Source organism: Polyodon spathula, chromosome 7 (genome assembly GCF_017654505.1).
Source record: "Polyodon spathula isolate WHYD16114869_AA chromosome 7, ASM1765450v1, whole genome shotgun sequence".
NCBI lineage: Eukaryota > Metazoa > Chordata > Actinopteri > Acipenseriformes > Polyodontidae > Polyodon > Polyodon spathula.
The window spans coordinates 24,232,140-24,244,793 of NC_054540.1; the positions used below are offsets into that span (position 1 = coordinate 24,232,140).

General features: G+C 38.0%; 1 protein-coding gene across 2 annotated transcripts in view; it reads right to left on the reverse strand.

Annotated features, from left to right (window-relative positions):
- The window catches only part of LOC121318388 (inositol 1,4,5-trisphosphate receptor type 2-like), a 143,082-nt gene that overhangs the window by 99,067 nt on the left and 31,361 nt on the right, over nt 1–12,654 (reverse strand). For both annotated transcript variants that reach the window (XM_041254988.1, XM_041254987.1), the window contains exons 14-28: nt 11,333–11,474; nt 10,860–11,021; nt 10,183–10,355; nt 9,064–9,183; nt 7,857–8,039; nt 7,209–7,460; nt 6,605–6,749; nt 5,552–5,702; nt 4,667–4,857; nt 4,258–4,381; nt 4,111–4,168; nt 2,946–3,111; nt 1,597–1,764; nt 919–1,008; nt 521–646 (exon numbers count right to left, since the gene is read on the reverse strand). In XM_041254988.1, the coding sequence (XP_041110922.1) occupies nt 521–646; nt 919–1,008; nt 1,597–1,764; nt 2,946–3,111; nt 4,111–4,168; nt 4,258–4,381; nt 4,667–4,857; nt 5,552–5,702; nt 6,605–6,749; nt 7,209–7,460; nt 7,857–8,039; nt 9,064–9,183; nt 10,183–10,355; nt 10,860–11,021; nt 11,333–11,474 (2,251 nt within the window). The remainder of the gene's footprint in view (nt 1–520; nt 647–918; nt 1,009–1,596; nt 1,765–2,945; nt 3,112–4,110; nt 4,169–4,257; nt 4,382–4,666; nt 4,858–5,551; nt 5,703–6,604; nt 6,750–7,208; nt 7,461–7,856; nt 8,040–9,063; nt 9,184–10,182; nt 10,356–10,859; nt 11,022–11,332; nt 11,475–12,654) is intronic.

The following is a 12,654-nucleotide window of genomic DNA, read 5'->3' on the forward strand; positions in this document are numbered from 1 at the left end:
ATTCTGTGGTAAACTGGATTTGGAAAGTCACTGAAATCACTATTTTCAATGACTTGTTTGTTTGTGTATTTATTCAGTCGTCTGCTTCTTGTATACTTAGTTACAGTAATACAGTTTTTTTTTTGGTTACTGTTGCATTTGTGTCTTTTTTAAACTAGAAACAAAATCAGACAGCATTTACTTAAAAGGAACACCAAAGCAAATATAAGAAAAGCTGTTTAGAGTACACAAGGGTTTGTGGGAAGGAGACTCTTCTTTACATTTTCTGCCTCCAATATGCCATCTATTGTTGCCATAACTGAATGAGAATCCTAATTAAAACAAATAATTGAAATCATTGTGTCCAGTAACTATGTTATGTGAAGTACTGTTAAATATTTGATATCCAGAAAGTATGTCTAATTTTCCGTATAGTTTCCGTATAGGAAAATTGCTGACAGTGGCATTAGACAGTATTACTTCTATTCTCATCCTATTGAGAATCAGCAAATCTAGATTTAAAAATAGTTACACAAGTCACCTTTTCAAAAGGGATCTGCAAAAGGTCCAGAACTACTGTATGAGCACCCATGTTCTTCAACAGCCTCTGCTGCTGAATCCGACTCTTTTTGCTTTGATGATAATACTTACTCAATCGAATCAAAATCTGAAAACGAAAAAATATGTATTGTTCTTATTATTTTTAAAACCTGGGCCATGCAACACAAAGCATTGAAACTCACAGTTTGACTGAATAAAAATGCATTAATGGACTGTCATTATATGGAAAATGTTGATAGCTTGGCATTATTGCTATAGATGTATTTGTATTATGCACGCTGTAGAGTAACATGCATAATTTACAGTAGCGTGTATATATATACAGTACAGTGTATAGTGAATATACTGGCATACGTATGTACATGTAACATCACCAACCTCTTTGACAATGTTGTAATTGTTGCTCTTGTTGCTATCAATCTGGGGCTTTTTGCTTCCATCTTGCACTGGGCTTAGGATGCCTGGATCCTACAACCCAGATCACAAATCAAAGTCCATTACACTTTCCATATCCTGTGCTAACAATATTGACTGTCTAGCACATGTGAAGCTATATACAGTACACTGGGAACATGGAAGCCTGGAAGATAGCAATGCATTTCTACAAGCTGATAAACCTCCGGGCACTAATTGGAACCTTTGCTTAGAGGCTTTCCAGCAACAGTTCAGCACCTTACATACTGACAGTTTAGATGCTGTATGGTGTTTCAGCATCCCAGATTTTAAAATCTACTACAATAACAATAAAAATAATAAACTAATGAAAATATCTGAGCACATGAACAGAACCTGGGCAGTTAGATTAGGGTACTATTTGTCTCGAGCATCTAACACACAAACAATAACCTTTTACTTAATCCTAACTTTTAAGTCACAACATGAAGTTTGTGTCTCCCAGAGGGACGATGAATTAATATTTCTCTGTACAATCGATGCTGTTCAGCCTTCAGTGATTCTGAATGCTCCCAGAGCATTTGGCACCAGACTAAATGGACAACCTGTGTAACACTCAAAAGGCACACTAGACTCCGCCCTTATTTCAGGTTTGTCCTTTACCTCGTGAATTTGTTCCTTGGCTTGTCCTTCGCCCATTTCCTCGCTCCCATAGTTGATGCTCTTTTCAACCCACAGCTCAGATTTTTCTACTGTCAGCCTCAACTGGTCCAGGTCTGTCTTGATTTGTTTATAGTTTTCTACATCCTGTTCAGAGACCAGAAGCTGGACCTTAAATAGAAAATTAATAACACATTTCAAACTTCAATGTGTGGAAAACAGAAGCAATCTAACAATGCTGTGGAAAGAATTTGTATTCTGGATCTGCCAGGGGTTGAAGTACTGTAAAAAAAAACAATATTACTGCACCAGAAGCTTTTCTATTGAGATATAATGTTCATATAAAGGTGTTTTTGTGGGTGTAGAATTTGAAATCATTCACATCCACTTACCGTACTTACAACGTACTCTTAATGGACTTGTATGAGCAATTTTTACTGTAAGTTAACTGCTCTTAAATCTAATTATTTACTGTATTCGTTATTTTGCTGTTAGTTGAATTTGATCTTATTTTCTACTGATTTCACTGTACCTTATAACTGCTCTTATCTGTAATGTGATATTTTATAATGTGATACTTTGTACTGTGATACTCTGTAACAATTCAAGTTGCCCTGGATAAGGGTGTCTGCTGAGAAATAAATAATAATAATAATAATAATAATAATAATAATAATAATAATAATAATAATAATACAGAACAACACTATGTACATGTAACATGAAGTGGTGACCATATTATTGGCAACACACAGTACTACAATACACAGAGGGAATCATGATGGTTTAGATGGGGGAAAAATCCTTTCTGTCTTTCAGATAACAAACTAAGTTTTTATATATTAAAAAAACAAATTAAAATGTAATTCATTTGAAGAACCTCAACTATTCACCAACAGCTATTTCAAATTACAATTTGTTTTTATACTCCAAGCACCTCCGTGCTTGGTTTTATGCCAGTACAAATGAAAGAACAGCAGGGGGAATATAATTGCATCTGAATTCGGTCACGAAATATATAAAAAATATATACAATCTGAATGTGCTCAGAACAAAACATATACTATAGAGTATAGACCTACTGCATAGGCAACAGCATGACAAGAAACATATTCTAATGGGTTAAATCAAGCATTACATTTCATGCAGTCTACCCAGCATATTCCTGTTAATTGGTCTTCATGCGAACATTCACATGCGATTTAGAGATATCCCTTAAAATTTTAAAATGGGAGAAAGAGACCAATCAGGATATATTTAACAAAACAGCAGGGACAATCTGCAGAACTGCACAACATTTGAGATTATGACTCTGCCAGTATAAGGAGAATTACAGAGCTTGATAACGCTACCTGTTTAAAGGCCTGCAGGACCTCTGCTCTTTGGCTGAAGTGTTTGAACAGCAGCTGGAGGGAACCGGACACCAGAGGAGGGTAGTCGTGCATTATCAGATGAATCAGGACTCGGAGAAACGTCCGTCCACCCTCGTCATCCAGCTCAACTGCACTCCTTTCTTTACTGGAACACAGAGATGAAAAGCTTGAGCTCAAACAGAAATACAACGTATTACCACAAAGCCCACTTGGACATAGCAATTAGAAGCCAACATATACAGTGAATACAGTATTTATCTATTGATAGTTACCTGTTAGAAACCCAGACAACCTACTGTACTTTTACTATTCATGCTGGGTCTAAAAAGTGGCTTCAGGGATAAGGCTTTCAGTTGTCAAGCAACTGAACAGCTTTCTAAGAGAAAGGAAGTTTCTTTAACAAAATATTCCAATACCATAAAGATGCAAGGCCTACTTTACACCTTCGTGTCTGCAAAAAAGATGCATGGGAGAAAACAGAGCAGTGACAGATACAACTACAGTAACCATAAACCCATCACTTAATAGGTATGGCCAAGGAACATACAGTAAAGGCTGACCCCACGGGTTGTCATGGAAATGACGGGAATCTATAATGGGATGAATGGTGAAACTACCTGGCATAGCTTTTTGATTCAAGGCACAGCATTGTTTGCCTTCAAGTCAGGAACTTGTCGTTTTCTTTTACAATTGCTTTTGCAATTGATTGCTTTCACCTCAAAGCTTGGTGCCAGAAGAAGAAACTCACTAATTATCAACATCAAAGGACTGATGTTCAAAAACTCCGGCTTCAAACTGCTGGGAATCATTACGGAAGTTTCAGAAAGAATGTTCAGCACTTTGCAATTACATGCACACTCAAGCAGAATTTAAGGTGCTTTTGTTTAGTTTTTTTGGGGGAACTTGCGTTTCAATTTTCACTTAAAAAAAAAAAAAATCTAAAAAAAAAAATTACACTATGTAGTTGAACTAAAAAATTCAAACAGATAGTAATCTAGTAGCAATTGTACCTACTAAAATCACTTATATTAAACATATACTTAAAGTGTAATGATACATAGCTTTAGTTATCATTCTGGCTTACAGAGAGAATAGTATGATCTTCTAAAGAATTTGCTCCCTGACCACTGTATCTTTCACCTACCATCCGGCAAACATGGTCTCTGCATGCGCTGCAATCGCATCTATATCAGGCTCTGTAACTAAAGAAAAGAAAAACAAACAGTCAGTTTCTTAGGGTCTGACATTACAGTCATGAATGCACTTTGTATTCTATAAAACACAGTCTTACTGGTTATGGAGGGAAGTCCTGAAAGGGATATGGTACTGTCATGTAAATTGCTATCTCCAAACTCCTTCTTGTAGATAGACAGAAGGTAGGTGATCCTGTAGTCCAGTCGCACACTGAGAATAAACTATATAGAATGTCTCCCTTAGTAAATAATACTGAAAACAGTTCAGGTCAAGTAGACAAGCACTTTGGCGAATGGCTTTGTCAGTGTACTGACTTCAGCTGTAGTGGTGGTACCATGATGTTGGATAAATTGAAAAATAAAAACGTGTTAGCGAAAATTAACAGGAATTACTTAACAAATTAAACATATGAAGGAAATGGGCTAAAACATGTAATATTAAAATGTAATAACAAAGGGAACTGATTTGTACTATCAGTGGAGGTTTGGATACAAGTATGCACTTACTTGCAGTATCTCAATGATTTTCAGTTTGGTATCCATTACCATGACGTCCTCGCTGTCAGCAAGGCTGACCTGCTTTCCGTGGCGAGCAGTGGGCTGAGAGTCATGCACAACAGGCAGGAACGATCCTCGGCTCAGCACCATCTGAGTCATCATCTCTCCCACACCGTGAATCGTCTTCAGTACATTGTTCCCTTTACACATACATATATAAAAAAGTGCCACAAATGACTAACATACATCAGTAAGACTGAAAAAAACAAAACAAAAAAAAAGCTTACCAGATATGTTATAAACACATAATACATTTGACTAGGTGTGGGTTACACCGCGATTGCAAGGCCTAGTTCACAGGTGAAACAAGTTTAATCATCTTCTCATGTTGGTATGCCACTAAAAAAATGAATAGGCCAATACAAATTGCCATCCTAGATTTTAATGGCAGTAGATGGACTTTTAGGTCAACATTAAGATGCTAGCTTGAACACTGAAAATCAACTTGGTATTAAAGCTGCAAGTTTTAAAATGTCTCTCCTGTGACCTTATGACAAGTTTTAGTCACAAACACATAAGAAAGTCCGACACTTGAGCAGGCATTATCAGAGGCAGCGCTGGGGATTGTGGCCAGCGGGTCAGAACCAGTAAGAATAAACCCTCGACTCAGCAGACTGGTTTGGTTCATTAGTTTCTCTACCCCATAGGTTGTTGTCATTTCCATGTGACTTGCCCCTGTTACTCATAATAATAGTCAAGTAATAAATTAATAAGTACAGTTTTTTTCCATTTCTCTCTGGGCTATAACTTAAATATGCAAAACATGATTCCCCGCATGACCTGTTACAAACATAAATATTTCAAAATAACTAACACTGGTTCAGTCTTGCTTACCTCCATCAGAAAATGTGCTTAATCTATCCATATATGACGACACGGGATGTTGCACAATGTCTAGAATTGCTAATAATGTCCTGGTCAACCTCAGCAGCTCACTAAAACTATAAAATCCAAAGTAGACCAGATTACGTGCCAAGTGCACCACCTGGAAGGGAAAAAAAAACACTTTGTAGACACTTATTTTAAACCTTTTAACACTTTTGTACCAAAACTAATATATATATATGTGTGTGTGTGTGTGTGTGTGTGTGTGTGTGTGTGTGTGTGTGTGTGTGTGTGTGTGTGTTTTTTCAATATCTCAACACTGAGGTTTATTCTGAATTTCAACCAAGATTTTACACAAATTCAAAAACTAGCGAACAATAACCCTGCATACACTACACATGCAGATTGCTGAAAAGAAGGCTTGTCCTCTAAACTAAGAACTAAAAGTGTACAAAGTACAGCAATATTCAATACAGACTGGTGTTCAACCATTTAATCTGAATTGTAATGGAATTTTTTGAAACACTTGTGGATGTGGCGTTTTCTTTTATTGGTTTCAAACAAAAGCTTGTAGTTTAATGAATAATCCTTGGTGGTCTGTAATAAGCAGTAGGTAGCTCTTAAACCTTGTCAGTCTTCTATAAGACATCTTAGTTAATTCATACTTCACAATAACATGTTCAAATCTATAGATACCTTCTAGGATTAACAGGCTTTAAGTTTTTTGGTAAATTACAAATGTTAAAAATCTACTTGGACAGCAAAACAAAACAAATATAAAACATATTCTAAAAAGCTTTAGGTAAACAGACCTCTTATTGGCTGAGCAAGACTCCAAAAAGTGCATAGTTACTTGGTAAGCACACTGGTTACATCCATTTAGCCTCTCTAAGCAGCTTGTTCTCTGGAATGGGTTATTTTATACTAAGACTCTTCCTCATGGTGTATGTGTTTGTGAAATTTCAACACAACTGGGTAGTTGAAGCCATTGCACACAACCCACAAAACTGTCCACTGTCCTAAATATCTAAACAACTGCTTTTATTTATTTTTAAAATGTACCTCAAATGTGAGTTCATTTTTTTCTTGGTCACCAAATGGGAAAGGCTGAGATACAACATCTTTCAGGTAATCCTCAACAAATGCCATTGTTTGGGCAAACTTGCTCTTCATGTCATCTCTGGAGGTATCTGTGGAGGACTCATAACTGCAAAGAAATAAAACAGCAAAATAATTTACTCTATGAAAAACAGACTGTAGCTGTAAAGTTGTAAAATTTAAGATATCTTGATGCGCCACCTTTAGATATTGGACTGGAGATTTATCAAAAATGTAACTTAATAACCCACAGCCTTCAACGAACAGTTATTTGTATTGGTTTACTAGCACTCAAATGTTACTCTATTAAAAACAGCTTGTTCATTTATTAATATAAATAGAAAATAGAGCTGTCAGTATCATCAAAAAGTGAACGTAAAAAATTGTTGCATGGCAGACAGACAGATGTCCAGGTTCTTTTTAACTTGTACAAAATGCAAAATGCAAAAAGTTTTATAACAATTGGAAAACTTCAGGTCGTAGGTCAGCAGTGTGGCCACTCACAGGGTTGCTATGGGACACACCTGGTCCCTTTAAAGCAAGTACATTGTTTAACAGAAACACTAACTCGTGGATTGTTATCTTGCTTGGAATTTCCATCCACAGCCTGGCGTATCTGACCGGGATGACAGACTCCTGTGGGTCCCTGTCCACGTGCATGTGCAGCATCAGGCGGCAGAAGGAGGCCCTCAAGTCAAAGGGCAGGCACTCGTCAGACATGCAGCGCAGGATCAGGTCTACCTGCAGCTGGGTGGAGATCTGGTTGATGGCTAGGTACTGCCGATCCAAACACATCTTAGCAAACAGGTTTAACTGGTATCTGAAATACAAGAGAACATATTGTTTTGAAACAACACCGGGGGAATATAGCTGGCTTTGTAGGAATTTTATACCCCATTTCTATTGGCACATGGGGCTGCACATGCAAGAAGAACTTACATCAATGTATTCCTTTATGTTGAATTTGTAAAAAATGTAACCCTTGCAGGGTTTTTATTACGTATTCATTCAACTGAATTATCTTTATCTTTAACATCAATATTAAATGGGACTCTTTCCACATATTTGGAAACTGCATTACATTAGCAATACCGGACAAACTGTGTAAGGAAACCATGCTCTAATATAGTACAGCTTTCCTGTCGTCGTACCTGGAAAAAACAATACCAAACAATGGAAAAAGGTGCTGTATTACTATAGAGGGTAGTTTCCCAACCTGTAATATGTAATGATATCTTTGTCCACTTTATTGCCTTCCTTGGCATCCTGTGCCAAATGCCGGATTGACTTCCCATGGGGTTCCTTATGGCTGTCTATCCAGTAGAGCCACACCTCTTCATCGTCAACATCGTCCTGCAGCAGGGAGCTTTCCAGGGCATTATCCATGTGTGGTATCAGCCTTTCATTAATTTATTATGAGGAGACAAACAATCGTGGTGTAAGGTGGGTTTTCACTACCGCACACAAGCAAATAGCAACTGGGAACATTAGAAATGTGGACTTTAACTCAACATACAATATAAACACACCACATGCGAAGCAGCTTAAAGTGGAAAGGTATATAAAAATATAAACACACAGTTTCACTTTAACTAAAAGTGCACAGGAGCAAAAGCAAAATAAATCTGGCTGGCCCAGATTACTGGTCGAAGGGAGGCTGTATTTTTGCTTCTCTTAGCTCTGCCTTCACACAACGCTGACAAGCTTTTATTTCTAAGTGAGAGTTACTGCACAACAGTTTCTAAGGGGGGGATAAGGGTCAGAGCAATTAACATATAAACTGGAACTGGGAACCACATTTCAGTCTGTGCACCAATTTAGTCCTTAATTTATATGCACCTACAGTCCAGCTCATCATAAATAATTCATAAGAGTTAGACACATATGCAGTATTTTTGGATGTCGTATATTTTTTAAAATATATATTTTAAAGTGGTGGCCTGTAAAAGGATGCACATACAACTAATAGCGAGTATGTCAGGCCTTTTGCAAGGTATACACCTGCTCTTAAATATGCTTGGCACAACTAAAAATGGCAACTATAAAAACTCCTAGTGTCTTCTCTTTACACGAAAGATCAACACTCTCATGGAAATAGAGCATTTGTGCAAAAGGGGAAGAGAAAGGGCATGTTTAAAAGTCAAAACGCAGCCAACAGACAGGCTGCATTGTGCTATAGGTTTCAAGAGCTGGATGGCAGACAGGTGGTGCTCCTTCATCTCTCTCCTAAATAGCCAAACCAGCTGGTGTGATGGAGTTTCAATAGTAAACCATTGTAGATACTTTTTAAAAAAGTAGAAGCTCTTAAGTGGCACCCAAACTCTTCTGCAGTTTGAACTGTAGGTGTCAGCAGAGCTGGTTTGGGATTAAAAGGTTTCAAACAATAAGCCTATAACTTGTAACTTATATCATCACATACTTACTTTGTTTGAATGAGAATATCAGCATTGATGGGGTTTAGCATAAATTTACAAATAAGCTCTTGAGTCACTGGGATTGCAGTTGTGTTTGACACGCAGAGGTCTGACAAATAATCCAAGAACCTATTACAGTGAAACACAGACCTAGGGTAAGTTACAATTGTAATTGTGTAATTTGTAATTAATTGTAATTGTAATTGTAGCTGAACCTTGCAACACCTGCATATTGTACTTGTAATTACCATATCACTGATCACTTACAGGTCAATTAGACACTTAATTTCCAAACTCACAGTTCCATGTTGCGTTTTACATTGAGTGAACATTCTTCTCACATTTTCAACCACACTTGTTTGAAAAAAAACGTTCTATAGTGTGTTTCTGTATTTATAGCTCTGATTACTGCTTGGTAGGCTAAACAGAGTAAACATGTTAATATGAGGAGCGGTTTAGGTAACGTTTTAGTTTGGAATTACTGCAGCATAATTGTAACTAACTGTAATTTAACAAAATAACATTATAATTGTAATTTCAGCAAACAATTATGCTGTATTTGTAATGATAATTATAACTGACCCCAGGTCATAGCAACATTAACACACTAAATATGGGCATCACAGCAACATATGTGAGGACAGACTGCTTTTTGTTTCATTTAGGATATTTGCATCTCAAGGTAAAATAGCTTCTGTTGGGAATACCTTCTATCCACAGTCATCAGTTACCTTTAGTCATCTCTCACTATTTGCAGTCTCTAGTTTACTTCACATTGACACTCATGTTAATCTGCATAATACCTAGCGCTGGATTTAGTAGGTAAAAACGCTTCCCCAAACAATCAGATTTCAATGCAGTTAATTGTGTACATGTTTATAATCCTATTACTGCTTCCAATCATTTTATGATCCAATAAGCATTGAATCCTCCTTTTGAGATGTGCAAAGACACGTTCTTGAGAGTAGTGGTGGTCTAGTTGGTGTATTTCAATGCTCAATTAAACTTCAGCCTCCGCAAGGTTCTGCTAAATAGGTATTGTCGCAGCTAGCTGGTACTAAGATATATCTGCACTTTTAAGAACTTGTTCTTAAAAAAATAACTTGATTCGATTGTGGGATCTCAAACCTGGGCTCTCTATTTCTCCGTAACAGACTGATAAAGGTCTCGATTTCCTTGGCTGTGATGTGCTTCTCCAGCAGTTTTCGGTTGTTGTGGAGCAAGGCAGTGATAGTGTCTTCTGCTAAAATGTCATATCCAATCTGAGACTGCATGATGCAAAACTTCTTGGCAATATATTCCTGGAAAGTGAGCAAATCTAGCATTACCATTTGATTACATTACTTTTTACAAATTTTGCACAAAAGCAAAAAGTAAATATATATATAATAATTTGAAAAGCACTTCAAAGCTAGAACAGAGAACACCAAAGTGTGCCTCTACAGATCCATAGCGGTATACAATTATTCGTATACTGCACATATTGTTTTGAGGGTTAGCAAAAAGGGTAGTCTGTTCATTAGTAACATATTTAATCATCTCAACTTCATACATCTGTCACCTGCTATAAACCCAAGTATTACACAAGGAAAAAAGTGAACAATTGAATCTCCTTGCTACTTACTGGATGCTTCACTATGATGGATTTATTTCTGAATTGCTGACGCATTCTTCAGATGGAGAACAAAGTACTTCTCTAGATCCTTTGCAGCACATTTACATTAAAAAAAGGTTTTATTTAGGCTTTTTCATGTAATCTGACACTAGTCTCACACAGCAAAGCTGTATTGAATGGATAAACCTACCTGGTTTTTCCTATAATCTTGCTGTGAATGTCTAAGGACTCTGTAGCACAGCCTGAGTATGTACTTAAATGGAGCATATCGCTGATCTCCAAGCTCTTCCAGCTTTAGCATCGGCCCCTCACCCTCTTTATCTTTGAAGGGGGCTTTTAGTATACCAAAGATCTGTTAAGAAAGCAGCATGGCCAGTGAACAATGAATTCAAGATCAAACTGCATTTTAAAAAGAACAAAAAACTGTTTTCACATAATATCTGCAGGATATAACACACTTGCATCCCTGCCCCCAACTCTCAAATGGTGCCAGTGTGGAATTGATATGCTCTGTAATGGGCTACTTAGTAACAGCTCAGGGAGGGCAGGTTAACATATACATTTACATGGGACTGTTTTACAAAAGCAGGTAGTATTTTAATTTCATCCTATTATAGATGTTTAATTTTAAGAGTACCAAGATCGATCGCGGTTTAGTCTCACCTGCTCCAAAATGTTTTGTTCCCTCATGAGCTTCTGTCTCTCCCGGTTGGGTTTAGTAATGACCACATCCAACACTTCCTGACCATTGTTGGAACCATCAGCCACAAAGAAAATGAGGTCTTCCAACAGTTTAGTTACAAACCTGTAAAACAAAAGACTCACTAAACCTTTTTGGCCATTGTGACGAAGTGTTCGCCCCTGTGTGTATTTTCTGTTATATGTTGCGTGTGATGTGTTAAATGGGGTATAGTCATTGGTACACGGCATATAAACGGGTCTGTAACACGAGTGTTTAAAATGTATATTTGTATTTAGGCACGAGGATTGCACAGCACTTCACGTGCAAGTAAAAAATAATACGTGAGCACGGGGAATTGCACTTTATTAATTCACGTGCAGTTGTACCGAGACTCCAACTGAATGATTGATTAGCAGTCGAGTCTTGGTACAGATGCATAAAAGCAGCATGTTTTCACCCACCCGGGGTTGGGTGTTCAGTGAGTGGAGAACGGGATAGGAGATGGGGGTATAATTAACACTATAATAATACTAGACACAAAAAACACAGTAAAATATCTGCTCACCGTATTTTTGTTTAGTATTAGTCTGTTTTGTTTGTCTCTTTGTTTTGGCTGCGTGTGCCGTGTCCTTGTGTTTTTTGTTTGTACAACCTTATTATTTTCTGTTCGGTTTATTAAATGTACCAAACCACACCTCTCTGTCGTTTATTTCCTCACTCTGGTCTGACTCCACCCACGGCGGCCGTCTTTGTGACACATGGTGGGATAACAGCGCCTCCAAGCGTCAGACCAGAGAAGGAACCGCAATTTGTTGTTTAAAAAAAAAAATTTAAAATAAATAAATAAAGAAAGAAATGGGGAGAAGCAGAAGAGGAAACGCAGCCTTTCCCGTCATCTGCTGGACTGGGTGTCGGACCTGGAGTGGAGTGGGGAGGACCTCCCATTGGTTGTTGACCTGCTGTGGGCCAGAGATGGGGAACGTTGGGAACAACACTTCTACCCAGTGCCCTTCGTGAACCCGGCAGCCGTGGCGATTAACTACTTGGCTGCCGATACAGGACTGCCCCAACAGGTTGCGTTCCAAGTGGGAGGATCCACGCCTACCTGCCTCCTCAATGGGCTGAAGGGAGACGACATGCAGCTCCCATCTCCACCAGCACAGAAAGAATGCCTGCTGGTTTCGCCTCCAGAGCCAGAGGGAGAGGAGCCGTCTCCAGCGCCAGAGGGAGAGGAGTCATCTCCAGCGCCAGAGGGAGAGGTCCCACTGCTGTCCTTGTGTTTTTTGTTTGTACAACCTTTTTA